This window comes from Eucalyptus grandis, chromosome 11, assembly GCF_016545825.1.
Source record: "Eucalyptus grandis isolate ANBG69807.140 chromosome 11, ASM1654582v1, whole genome shotgun sequence".
Taxonomy (NCBI): Eukaryota; Viridiplantae; Streptophyta; class Magnoliopsida; order Myrtales; family Myrtaceae; genus Eucalyptus; species Eucalyptus grandis.
In genome coordinates this window covers 2,935,784-2,949,727 of record NC_052622.1, presented here as the reverse complement: position 1 = coordinate 2,949,727, position 13,944 = coordinate 2,935,784, and the positions used below count along the sequence as shown (strand labels likewise).

Genomic DNA, 13,944 nt, shown 5'->3' with positions numbered 1-13,944 from the left:
GATGCAACAGTGCTTTCCTACAGCGTTATTAAGGGTACGCTATGCATTTAATGATTCCTATAACTTGGAATATAACATCCAAGTAAGATAAGGTATGATATCTTTAATAGGAATGCACCTATATGCGTGGAGCTGGCTGACTCTATGAAAATCTTTAAAGGCTAGATTTTCTAAAGCAAGCATGAATCCCGAGAGGTTCAGGGCCGAAAGAATGAACACAACCGAGAACCAATCTTGAATTGGAAATACTCTATGTGAGGTTTATTGTCTAGGCTTACACAAACAACTAGTGATTCAAGGCTTAGTCCATCGACTAGTTAAGTAAGTCCGATAGGCTTTCACTAAAGAAGGTTCAAGGCGAAAGCTACCTATCTTGATGCAGTGTATTTCAACAGGTATGCTTAGATTCCTTCGAGTCAAAAATGTTTTGTTGATCCATTAATGTGGGGGATTGTTATAATTATGATTATAATTATGGTTAATGGATCAACGAATGCCAATAAATTAAAATACGTCTTTTCTATTCACGTATCTCTTTTGGATGCATAAATTTATTAAACATTTTCGTTCACGTATTTATTGAATTCATGAATTTCCTAGATTCATGTATCTTTTAGTTCATGTTTTTATTGAGTTCACGAATCTCTTGAATTCACGTATCTCTGGATTTGTGAATCTCTTGAATTCATGTATTTCTTGATTCATGAATTTCGTGGATACATGTGTCTATTTAATTCATGTATCTCTTCTGTACATGAACTAAAAATCTCTATAAATAGATGGGAGCATAGAGCTTCATAAGAGTTTTTTTTTAATGGTTTTTGGTTGTTTCGACTCGATTCCAAAAATGCTCTGATACACTTTTCTACTCTTCTGATTTTTCCAAGTGTGCTAGTTCAATTGAACGGTTCGACTGAGTCCTGTTTGCATAGTGCTAATCCAAACAGGTTCAAGGTGTTGTATTTTGGGAGGCATAGTTCGTGAATCTGCGGAGCACCATTGGCAGGAACTAATTGCCTTAAGGAGATTCGAATATCCGTACCTCACCTCCAATTTCATGTTCTGATTGTAACAAACAGTTTGTGTTTTCTTTGGATTAATTTCCAACACATTACACTGTCCAAGAGGTAGCAAAAGTGAGAACTGGGATGATTCAATTCAACTATTGCGAGGGCGGGAATTGCCGTAAAGCGGGATGGGTTTGTGGCTAGAAACGTTTATAAGCTCCAAACCTTGAAAGGGAGAGGGAGAGTTCGAAAGAAGTTCATCAACTCAAGGAGAGGAGTTCCGGTTTTGAACACTTCCTTGTAGGAATTTGAGGCGGGTTCTTGGACACTTTTGGCAGCTTTCTTTCTTCCTTTCTTTTTTTCATTTAATGCCGTTTGTCTGGATTGAATACATCAAATAAAAGAGGAATACGCACATGAGGTGACTCGGGTTGCTAGGTCTGGCTGGAATTTGAATTACTACAAAAAAAAAAAAAAATCAATATGAGAGCAAGAGACAACTGATGAAACTAAAAGGAAATTGTTGATTCCCACGTGATTTTGATGACTGAAAATTTTATTATGGTTGCTAACATTGATTTCAATGTAAAATATTATTGATTATTTCATTCCCCCACCTTTGTACTTTCTGAATCATTGATTCCAATGTGATTCTGAATGATTTTGCTATCGTCTCACTTGCTAGTTTGTTCTTATTTGATGTTTTTATTTTTTTCTCATTTGTTAAGGATCACAATGATTTTGCTATTATCTTACCTTCTTGCCATCAGAAATCTCGACAAAAACCCTTCAGAAACTCATGCAACATTAGACCATGAAGAATGTAAGAATCACGATGTTAAGGCAACTAATGCTGCAAGTTATAACTTACCGCCACCATCATCATTTTCAAGCCTTTAAGAAGATAAAGGACTAAAGCAAGTGATGAATGAAATAATAGATTAGTTAAGATTGCAAGCACTTTTGGCTCTTTCTATGTACAAGCTAATCAGAGGATGGAGTAAATTGCTAATCACATTGGATATGCTAAAGAATGGGACAACAGTGAGAGCCAAATCAGTGAGTGATAAAAGTTATAAGATGTTAAGTATGAATGAATTTGGTATCTCCGTAGAGAGGTCCCTTCAGATACACGGATATCGATTCTACATCATAAATAATATATATAGTGTCTCTTCAACCTAAAGTAGTATTATTGCTGATTGTTGACACCTAATTCAAATTTAGCTTTTAGAAATAGAAGATAATATTTGATTATAGAGGGAAATTTTGAAAAAAAAATTTGAATTCAAAAATTCAACAACCGTGTGATTTTGGAGTCACTTTTTTGTTGAGAAGTTGAGTGAATATGTGCAATTATATCGGAAAATCTTCACCTGCAAAAACAAACTTGAGTCTTTCCTCTATAAATAAAGGATGCAAAGCTTCGGTTCAGGGGGCTCTCTGGGTTCGAAAAAAACTCTTTTGGGGGGGCTTCTCTTCGTCTTTGGCCCTGTTTGGTTCAGCATTGGGAATGCTCATTTGGACTCTAAAGTCCTTTGGCCAAATGCAAACGTATTTGGTTCATATTTTTGCACGACTTTGGCAAGATGCAATTGCATCTCCAAATGAGTCTAAAGGCCTTTAGCCCAATGGAGCTCTTGAGGTGCATTGGCAAGTTGCATCCTGGGAATGCAAGTAGCTCGGTTACTGTTCATCTTCTCCAACCTCTCCAAGCTATTGATCGGAGGCCGACGACCACCGGTGAAGGGATGGCGCGTGCCAGCAACCACCACCTAAGGGTCGCCGAACCTTAGGCGATGCCCGGATCTCGAGACCCAAGCCTCGGCCACTTGGATCGCGCAACCCAGGCGGTCGCTTGAGGTCGCGTGACCCTAGGCGACGGTCGCCGGGGGTCGGGCGACCCCAAGCGATGGTCGCTTGAGGTCGTGCGACCCGGGCGATGATCACCCCGGGTCGCGCGCGGCCGTCACCTAGTCGCCCGGGTCGCGCGACCCCGGCGACGGCCGCTTGAGGTCGCGTGACCCGGCGGCCAAATATGGCCATCCGGCAGCCAGCGCACCCTAGTGACCATCACCTAAGGTCGCGTGACTCAAGTGGCCATATCCGGCCATTCGGCCGCTAGATCTGACAATCCGGCTGCCGAATCCGGCAATCCGGTGGCCAGATTTCAAAAAAGAAAAATATAATTTTTTTTAATTTAATAAAAGTCATTTACAAATACAAATTTTATCAAACGGTATTTTGGCCAAAGTTGTATCTCAATGCAAATTTTACCAAATGATATTTGCATTTCGAAAAACCTCATTCACCCAAAGGTATTTCCATTTTGGCAAATGCATTCCCCAAAAGCCGAATCAAACGGGCCCTTTGTCAAAGGAGAAAAGAATACACGAGTGAAAAGAAAGAAGAAAAGTGAGGAGAGTTTCTCTTGGTAAAAAAGAAAGGAAAATATCTTCGAAGAGGGGAGAAGTGAGAGGACAACAAATAGGGGTTGCGGAGAGAAGAGTGAGAGAGAAAGTGACGTGAGAGAGAGATGTGAGAGCAGAGAAAAAGAGGAAAGAAAAAAAAAGCAAAAAAAGGAAAAAAGGGAAGAAGTCTTCTTCTTCCTAGGCTCCCCGTTGACCCCTGCTGCCAAGTCGACACCCACCGAAGCTGCCAACGCCTCCACTGCTGCTCCAGCGTCATCCAGCACCGGCAGCAGAGTCTCCGATCACCGACGCTCGCTCCCCGTGAAGCTGCTGCCGCCCGACGTCTCTGCCCACCACCGAACAACGCCCTTGCAAGACCTCCATTGTAGCAGCTCGCCCCACGCGACGCCTTTGCCCGCACCACTGCGCCTCCACGAGCACCTGCACGCCTGCCGATCCACCTCTGCAGCGTCTCCACGAGCCACCATCACCTGCCTCTAGCCCTCTGACGCCGCAACAGCTGCGGGTTTCCCCTGTTGCGCTTCCACCCTCCGATCGGTTGCACCAGCCTCGCCCGAAGCCCAACACCGCCTTTGCTGGCCCCACCTCCGCACAGCTCTCTGCTACGCACCTCTGCTCGAGCCCGAACCAGTCACTGATTTTTCTTCCCTGCAACTCCGAATTGCCGGACCTCGCCGGAGCTCCGCACCTTCGCAACCTCCGATCGTCAATGATGCCACCGTTACAGCCGCCGCCCCTCACCGGAGCCGGTGACCACCACACGAGCACAAGCCATGCTTGGGAAGAAAAAGAAGAAAGGAAAAAACAAAAGAAAAAAGAAAAGGAAGTTAGGTAGTTTTATTTTCTTTTTCTATTTACTTTATTTTGTTTATTTTTTTAAGTTTAGTTATTTAAATTGGAACCTCATGAATCTTGTAGGCATTATCCAAGGGTTTTGTCCAAAATTAATGTAATTATTAATTTAATCCGAGAGACATCGGATTATTTTTTTAATTATATTAATTTTTGGAATTTTGGTAGAATTTTAATTATTAAATCATTATAATTATTAATTTGATCCGTAAGATTTCAGATCATATTTTTAATTATTTTGATATCTTTGTTGTAATAATTAGGATTATGATAATCGTTAATTTAACCTTTGTGAGACAATAGGTTATTTTTTTCGATTATTTTAATCCTTTATTTTGTTGATGTCTTAGATTTAATATTTATTTAATAATTACTTATCTTTTAAAAATTAAAAAAATCAGAAAATAAAAAAAAAATCAAAATTCTGCAAGAGCATATAGGTTTAGTAAATCGGACATGTAGGTTTAGTAAAAAGAATTTTCTTAGGATTACATTTTTAGGGTTGCATTTTTAGAAATAAGTTAGGGTTGGACCTAAATTAATTTTTTAGATAATGTTCTCACATTTTAATTACTTCATTTTCAAAAAAATATAGTTTTCTAAGATAGGATAGGGTTTAATGTCAAATTAATCCCTAGAATAAATTAGAAAATTATCCATTTTTAGATAGTTTAATTATGGTTTTTATTAATTCTGAATTTCAAATAAAAAAATACAAACATGTTAACTAGTTCACATAATAGGATCATTTAATCAGAATTTGTTCATTAGTGAATTTAGGTCATGAGGCGCATAATAACTAGTTTGCATAATAGGCCAATTTAATTAGAATTTGCATATTAATAAGATTAAGTCATTTAGTTAAAAAAATATTTTTTTATAAAAGAATTATAATTTTCAAGAAAATCCAAAAAATAATTGTTTGCTTTATATGTTTAATTCTTTTGATTCAATTTATTTTATTGAATGTTTATTTTTTTTAAGTTTAGTTATTTAAATTGGAACCTCATGAATCTTGTAGGCATTATCCAAGGGTTTTGTCCGAAATTAATGTAATTATTAATTTAATCCGAGAGACGTCGGATTATTTTTTTAATTATATTAATTTTTGGAATTTTGGTAGAATTTTAATTATTAAATCATTATAATTATTAATTTGATCCATAAGATTTCAGATCAGATTTTTAATTATTTTGATCTCTTTGTTGTAATAATTAGGATTATGATAATCGTTAATTTAACTTGTGAGACAATAGGTTATTTTTTCGATTATTTTAATCCTTTATTTTGTTGATGTCTTAGATTTAATATTTATTTAATAATTAATTATCTTTTAAAAATTTAAAAAAATCAGAAAAAAAAATCAAAATTCTGCAAGAGCATATAGGTTTAGTAAATCGGACATGTAGGTTTAGTAAAAAAGAATTTTCTTAGGATTACATTTTTAGGATTGCATTTTTAGAAATAAGTTAGGGTTGGACCTAAATTAATTTTTTAGATAATGTTCTCACATTTTAATTACTTCATTTTTCAAAAAAAAATATAGTTTTCTAAGATAGGATAGGGTTTAAGTCAAATTAATCCCTAGAATAAATTAGAAAATTATCCATTTTTAGATAGTTTAATTATGGTTTTTGAGATAGCTAGTATAATCACCTAGAGGGGGGTGAATATGTGTACAAACAAATTTTCGAGATACGGAAGCGATTTTAGGCAATCGATAGAAAGGAAAATACGATCAAGGTAAAGTAAATGATAGGGAAGAGAGAAATGAATACAAGATTTATAGTGGTTCGGCTTATTCCAAGCCTACGTCCACTCTTTTCGCACCGACAGCCCACCGGCTGGATTTCACTATGAACAAAAGAGAAGTTACAAAGCCTGACTTTTCCTTGATTCCACAGTGTAGATGTTCTACCACACTTCCTCAAGGTTTCTCACGAATATAGACTCTCTTTTGTTTACACGATTATGCTCAACAAATAAATTGACTAGAAATAAGGAGCTTCAGACTTTGGAATTCTTCTCTCGTACACCCTCTCGAACAACTAGAACGTCTTCCTTATATACTCCTTCATGCCATCATACCCGTTGGCATTTACCAAAGGAATTCCTCCAATCTACCCGTTGGACGGAATCAATTAGGAAGATCATTCGAGCTATTAAAGGAACATGTCGATAGTCCATCAATCATGTTCGCCCATACAATCAGGATCTCGGTTTCCATAAATAGAACCTTCCAAGTAAACTTTGCCAATCATCGGATCCTTAATATTCGAATCAATTGTGATCAAATAAAGAATTCCGTTATGTCATATCCAGCCAAGAGATCTTCTCCGGTCGATAAGGCCACATCCTTAATGAAACATCCAGTTCGGATAGCCTTTCTTCAACGGATTAGAGACATCAATGATGATAGACTTTGAGTCTTGATTCCGGCTGTCCGGAGGTCTTCGACTTTAAATAGTAGAGTCTGCAATCCTTCAGACTAGACTGATGGAAACGTTTTGTCAACTTCAAAACACTTCAAGAGGAATTTCTCCAACAGTTTTTATTAATTCTGAATTTCAAATAAAAAATACAAAAATACTAGGTGCATGTTAACTAGTTCACATAATAGGATCATTTAATCAGAATTTGTTCATTAGTGAATTTAGGTCATGAGGCACATAATAACTAGTTTGCATAATAGGCCAATTTAATTAGAATTTGCATATTCACGTCGTCCCCCCACAGAACAGGGTCATGATGCATCGACACCACATCAATCCACATGTTTGTTCTTTTAGGCATCACCGTGTCGTGTACTTTAATATCCTCTAGTGCCTGTCTTTGCACATTTGGCGCCTGGCTATATAGTCGTAGAACTTCGTTCATCACCCATCCCATCTGCGATTACTCACAAATCAAAATAACATTACTAACTGAAATGTCATAATGAGTTGTCATGTTATATAATTTGTGTAAATTGACAAATGTTCTTACTCATATTTTAGAAAGGATCTATAGTTTCGAGGAAAAATTACACACGCGTGCCATGCAAATAACTAGCATCGGGCATATGAAAATTTATAATTTCGGATGTTGTAAGGTGAGAAATATAAAAACGGTTTATTAGTGGGGTATGAGCACCAGTCAAACCATCTGGGGTTATGGCACGTATCCTAAAATTCTTGGGCAAATATGGGCCTTGCATGGACCTATCGAGACAAACGCTAATTGCTTCACTCGGCTCGTCGATATATATTCTCAGCATAACGTGGCAATTGGCAAAGGCATGAAGTTCTCCTGTATGGTATGGTGGTCACAACGCTTATCTAAGAATTTCCGTCCATCAATACGGCGGATCAACGTTGACCACCACCCTTGAAAGAGAAGCCTCAAAAGGGACAGAAGAAGAGCGTCTTTTCTGGAAAAAGGAAGGTGACCCACCAACAGTACACGGACATTTATAAGAAATTTGTACAGGAGTTCTTAAAGATATGTTAAGGTAAAAAGCTTGCATCATTCTGTTTTGTGAATAAACCATCTTCGATTACCTACATATTTTGCATGGCTAGGTTCTACATCAACTTTCTATCCAAAATAAACAATGTGCTTTTTTTTGGTCGTTCGTGCTCCAATGATTAGATGTTTTCTGCCCCAATCTATGCACCCATTATGAAACATGAAGTTATACCGACTTCGGGAACACAAACGCAAATCTTTTCCATGTGAATTATCATCTAGGCGACATCAAGCAATTGAAAGCACCAGCAAACAAAAGTAGGTCTATGTAAAAAAAAGAAAAAAAAAACGTGCATCATTTGCTTCTCATTTGGAATAGTGCTTTCACCTTCTTTAGTCCGGCAATCATGGTTGCGTCAATCTCTTTTTTTTTCTCGCCAACCACTTGTTTGATCTCATCTCTAAGCTGATCTTGCCACTCGGGATGCATGGCCAAAAGCAGCAATGTCCACGACAGAGCCAACGCCGTCGTCTCATGACCCCCGAAAAAGAACGCCTTGCACTCGGCTACCAACTCTCTGGTCGTCAAACTCTTCCCTGCTTTTCCATTTTCGGAGTTCCCTTCGAGTAACAACCCGAGCAAGTCCTTCTGGTTATTTGCCACTACGCCCGTCTTGCGATCATCGATGATCGACAGTAGTAGGTTGTCGATTTCTTTTCCCAGTCTTTTTGCCTCTAGGGATTGTTTGGGGGCGATGAATTGGTTGAAAGGCACACCCATGAAACGGTTTGTCTTGAAGAGAGTGACCTGCATGGTTCGCAGTTTCTCGAGAACTTTCTTGCCATCTTCACGGCTAATGCCAAAGCTGGTCTTGGGTATCATCTCCCCCGCCGTTGATATGATCTCTCTCTCAACGTCAATTCCGGGCTTTCCAGAGATTATGAGAGCTGTCCACCTCTCCAGCATCTTGTTGGCTGATTCCACCATTAAGCTTGCCATTCCCTGTGGTACGAGCAAATTATGTACGAAGCGAGTAAGTGCGTGGATAAGAGGCCGTTAGATAATTGAGTCTTTTGTTCTGGAACGTAAACTCTAACTAATTGCCCCCTTTACATAATTAGAGATGAACGATTTACGTGTACATGCACTCCTCAATTCTCGCGAAAGATTTTGTGACACTTTTCTTCTCAAGAAATAAATTTGACTTGTACGAATCTTGCTGTGACAGAGAGAGAGAGAGAGAGAGAGAGAGAGAGAGAGGGGGAGGGGGAGAGATACCTTGAGGTTGGTAGGAGAGAAAGCTGGGGTGATGACATGCCTGTGATGGACCCCTTCGTCACCCTCGGTCATGACAAGTCCGTTCCCGAACATGGGTTCCCGGTCGTTCTTGAGCACCCTGGGCTTTCCCCAACTCTTCCCCATCACACCGCTAGACATTTGCTTCAGAAACTCAGGGTCCGCAATGTACAAGAATGGCTCTGTGCCTAGCCAATACACGAACACCTTCCCTGAAATTACCACAAAGAAAATTTATATGAAAACCAACAAAAGTAATTGCTCACTCTTTTCCTGATGAAAACCATGTTTTGATGATATACCTCGGTTTTCGGATTTTGGTTTCTTTTTTGCAGCTCTTTGGGCTTACTTTATTATGGTGATTTATGGAATTTTCTTATAAATATGGTAATGAATGGAATTTTCCTATAATAAAAAAAAAAAAAAAACTAAGTTCCTAACAATATTAAGTTCGTATAATTAATTCGTTCGCACAGGATATTATAGCCGATGATGATTCTTATAACAAAGAAGGGTTTTCTTCGATGACTAGAGATTTAACATGCATTTTATTAGGTTTCCTTGGTTTACATAATCCTATGATTTCCAGATCTAGCGTGGACTAAAGTAGAAATATCAATGTTCTTGCCGAATACACGTTACGCTTGTATATGATCAATTTCGGCTGGGCAGTGAGTGTATGAATTAGTGCCATTTTTTTGGGTCACGTGCTAGTTCTCTATTTTGCACGAATTTTGTGTTCTCCTCATTCTTCTGGTGGGCCAACTTTAGCATCACTTTCCCAAACAGTAACGAAGTGAATTGACCATGCAAAACTACAAATGAAGAGGCGAATTTTTCGCATACTATTCCATCTCGTCACCATGTAAACTTTCTTGTTGCTTGTCTAACACTTGCTCAAATTTAGAAATAAAGCACGAACGCATATGCCCTTTCAAGCATGGACCTTTGTAAATTGAAAAAATGATACAAATATATTTGAACTTTAGCTCAATATGTAATATAATCCCTAAACTTTAGTCCTATATGAAATGTTGTCTCTGAGCTTTCTATTGTTTTAATGTGATTCACAAACTTTTGGTATATATTCAATCTAGTCCATAAACTATAGGAAAATGTTCAATGTATTTCATATAGTAAGGGGGTTAATTTGAACATGCATCTATGGACCATATTAAATAAATTAAAAGTACTGGGATGACATTGTATATTAGCGTAAAGTTCATGAATCATATTAAATAAATTAAAAGTTTAGAGACTATATTACAAGTTGGGCCAAAGTTAAGGAATTATTTGTGTCATCATCCCTAGTAAATTCACATAGTCTCCATATTCATAAAACAAACTCAGATTGTCTCCACCTTAAATTCAGGATAGTTCATTCTTGTTACTAAAAATGAATGATGTTTGCTTCCTTAATTTTCATCATCATGCCTTGCCCTTGTAAGCGGGAAAAGTATCTTATAGCCACATTGTGATTCAAATAATCATAGGTCGTAATAACTGAAAATTTCACTATAGTTTGGCATCATAATAGAACGTGAATACATAAGTTATAATGGATACTCATGCAGCTGAGTTCATAGACCCTGTGTATGTCCCTAATATTGCTATTGACAAGTACAACAGGTTCTCCATTAGTAACTGGATATACCTTATTACTATTTAACTTAAAGATGTACTATTGCCGACTATCCTAAAGAGGTTTGACTATGAGTGGCAAGCCTTGGGAAGGTCTAAGAGAGAGCAAAATGGAAGGAGAATGGCGGTAGTTTGGTGAAACAGCAAAGGAGAACTTGGAGAGAATTAGGGTTAAGACAATCCTGTACTCCATCATGGTCAAATTCCGACCGATGCACATTCTCCCTCCGAACCCAAATGGCAGAAACCCCATCTTGTGCTTGCATCCGCCATAGAGTAAGTCCTCCTTGAACCGCTCCGGCTTGAATTGGTTCACGTCGTCTCCCCACAGATTGGGGTCATGGTTCATTGACACCACATCAATCCACATGTTCATTCCCTTAGGGATCACCATATCATATACCTTAATATCCTCTAGCACCTGTCTTTGCACATTTGGTGCTGGGCTATACAGCCGCAGGGCTTCATTCATCACCCATCCCATCTGCAATTGATCACCGGTTTAGATAACATTACTAATTGAAAAGGACTTAATTAGGTATATATGTTAACATTTTGGAAAAGATATGTACTCTTAAGGAGAAAACACAAGGACGTGCCTGCAAATGCCATGTAATTTACAAGCATTCACCGCACGAAAATGAGCATTTGCACAAGCTTGTAATGTGAGGACTAAAAAAGCGGTTCATGGCAAGTGTCCTAAAACTCTCTTGTGCAATTTTGGGTCTTGCATGGACCTTTCAAGATGGACACCGATAGCTTCACTAGGCTTTGTGGCTTTATATTCTTTTAAAAGAAGCATGAGAACGTAGACACATGGCAATAACGTGAAGTTCAATTGTATGGTGGAGACACGCTTATCTCCACATTTCCGTCCATGAATGGGGTGGATCAACGTTGACCACCTCCCTCAAATTAAGCTAAAAAAGGAAAGCAGGAGACCACTACCTGCACACGGACATATAAGCACTTTTAAATGGATTTTGAACAGAACTGTTGCTGAAAAGAATGTTGAAGTAAAAGGTTTGCATCTCATTATGTTGTGTGAATGAAGCAACTTCAATTACCAACGCATGATGCATAGCCAGGTTGTACAATAATCTTCTGATTTTTATTCTCTGGATCGTGGTTAAAAGGCTACGCTTTCGCCAATTAAAGTATAACTGTATCAAATTATTGATATGTACAGTTTAATTGTGGGCTCATTTCTGCCCAAAACAAGCCATGCTCTTTTTCCAATGATCAGCTGAATCTATTCAGCCATTACGGAACATGAAATTATGCCAACTTCGGGAACACAGATACATACCTTTTCCATCTGAACCATCATATAAGCAATATCAAGCAATTGACTGCACACGCAAACAAAAGTAGCTCCATGTACAAAAACGTGCATTAATTGTTTCTCATTTCGAATAGTGTTTTTACCTTCTTTAGTCCGGCAAGCATGGTTGGATCAATCTCTTTTTATCACCAACCACTTGTTTGATCTCATCTCTGAGCTGATCTTGCCACTCGGGATGCATGGCCAAAAGCAGCAACGTCCACGACAGAGCCAACGCTGTCGTCTCATGACCCCCGAAAAAGAACGTCTTGCACTCGTCCACCAACTCTCTGGTCGTCAAACTCTTCCCTAGTTTTCCATTTCCGGAGTTCCCTTCGAGCAACAATCCAAGCAAGTCCTTCTGGTTATTTGCCACTACGCCTGTCTTGCGATCATCGATGATTGACAGTAGCAGGTTGTCGATTTCTTTTCCCAGTCTTTTTGCCTCTAGGGATTGTTTGGGGACAATGAATTGGTTGAAAGGCACGCCCACGAAACGGTTTGTCTTGAAGAGAGTGACCTGCATGGTTCGCAGTTTCTCGAGAACTTTCTTGCCATCTTCGTGGATAATGCCAAAACTGGTCTTGGCTATGATCTCCCCTGCTGTTGATATGATCTCTCTCTCAACATCAATTTCGGGCTTTCCGGAGTTTATGAGAGCTGTCCACCTCTCCAGCATCTTGTTGGCTGATTCCACCATTAAGCTTGCCATTCCCTGTAGTATAAGCAAATTACGTACGTAGTGAATAAGTGTGTGGATAAAGGCCGCTAGACAATTGAGTCTTTTGTTCTGGAATGTAAACCCTAACTAATTGCCTCCTTTAAATAATTAGAGATAAGCGATTTACGTGTACATGCACTCCTCAAGATAAGTTTGAAGTGTACGAATCTTGCTGTGACACAGAGAGACAGAGAGAGAGAGAGAGAGAGAGAGAGATACCTTGAGGTTGGCAGGAGAGAAAGCTGGGGTGATGACATGCCTGTGATGGACCCATTGGTCACCCTCGGTCATGACCAGTCCGTTCCCGAACATGGGTTCTCGGTCGTTCTTGAACACCCTGGGCTTTCCCCAACTCTTCCCCATTACACCACTCGACATTTGCTTCAGAAACTCAGGGTCTGCAACATACAAGAATGGCTCTGTGCCTAGCCAATAGACGAACACCTTCCCTGAAATTAACACAGAAAATTTATATGAAAACCAACAAAAGTAATTGGCAACCCAACTTCATGAAATGAACTTTTCTGTAACAGATTCGTTATGGGGCTTACCATGTGATTTTTTCCAGCGAGCATAGTAGGGGAAGACCATGGAGTGTATGTCATGAGTGATGGCGTTCAAAGATTCATCATTAGAATTCACAGAACGAGAGCCCTCTTCTATGGCCTTTTTCATGTCCGTGATATTCCCAAGAGGGAAAACCGGAGAAGGCCCTTTGAACCCATTTCTCTTGAGCTTCTGATAAGCTCTCGCAGGTGAAAGCCAACACCTGAACGACACTCTCCACAAAACAAACAGCGCAAAAACAACCGAAGTTGATAGAACAAGATTGTATAACTGAAGAAAATATTCCATCTCTCCCTCTCTCTCTCTCTCTCTCTCTCTCTCTCTCTCTCAAGACGAAAAGAGAATGTAGAGCAGGTAAAGACTACACAAGAGGGGTCAAGATTTTGTATTGATGTTGGTTGAGAAGCGTGAGAATGGAGCTGGATATTTATAGGCGACGGAGGGAAAAGGAAGGCGGGGTTTTTTTTTTTTGGGGCGGGGGCGGGGGGTTGTTTTGGGTTGGGGTTGGGGTGGTTTGGTTTTCCGATTCGAACTTTGACCGGAGAACTGCCGATCGTGCCATGACTTTGATTCTTTCTCGTGCCGGTCCCGGTGTAGAAATTGGAAAACACAAATGGTTTTTTTTTTTTTTTGGCGTGGCCCCCGTCTCTTCACCT

General features: G+C 39.2%; 3 protein-coding genes across 3 annotated transcripts in view; all 3 read right to left on the bottom strand.

The window, feature by feature from the left end:
* Positions 1-3,695, bottom strand: part of LOC104424425 (cytokinin hydroxylase) — a 36,101-nt gene extending 32,406 nt beyond the window's left edge. The window contains exon 1 of the mRNA XM_010036844.3: positions 3,658-3,695. Within this exon, the coding sequence (XP_010035146.3) occupies positions 3,658-3,695 (38 nt within the window). The remainder of the gene's footprint in view (positions 1-3,657) is intronic.
* LOC120289571 (cytokinin hydroxylase-like) lies at positions 3,692-9,900 on the bottom strand. The gene is made up of 5 exons (XM_039304667.1): positions 9,882-9,900; positions 9,018-9,247; positions 8,127-8,741; positions 7,005-7,180; positions 3,692-4,127 (listed from the first exon to the last, which is right to left on the bottom strand). The coding sequence occupies exons 1-5, from the start codon at positions 9,898-9,900 to the stop codon at positions 3,692-3,694; spliced, it is 1,476 nt and encodes a 491-aa protein (XP_039160601.1).
* Positions 9,901-10,570: 670 nt separating this feature from the next.
* On the bottom strand, positions 10,571-13,081 carry LOC104426977 (cytokinin hydroxylase). Its single transcript, XM_010040140.3, is given in 4 exon segments — positions 10,571-11,160; positions 12,105-12,143; positions 12,146-12,715; positions 12,941-13,081. Coding segments are annotated over 4 exon segments (1,131 nt in total). The 5' UTR covers positions 13,034-13,081; the 3' UTR covers positions 10,571-10,731.
* Between the last annotated feature and the right edge of the window lie 863 nt (positions 13,082-13,944).

Bases quoted from the DNA above. Each gene is read 5' to 3' on its own strand.
- LOC120289571 (XM_039304667.1), bottom strand. The intron at 8,742-9,017 runs GTATCTCTCCCC...CTCGTACCACAG, and splicing joins TCTCTCCTACCAACCTCAAG to GGAATGGCAAGCTTAATGGT. The intron at 7,181-8,126 runs GTGAAAGCACTA...GAGTAATCGCAG, and splicing joins TGATTGCCGGACTAAAGAAG to ATGGGATGGGTGATGAACGA.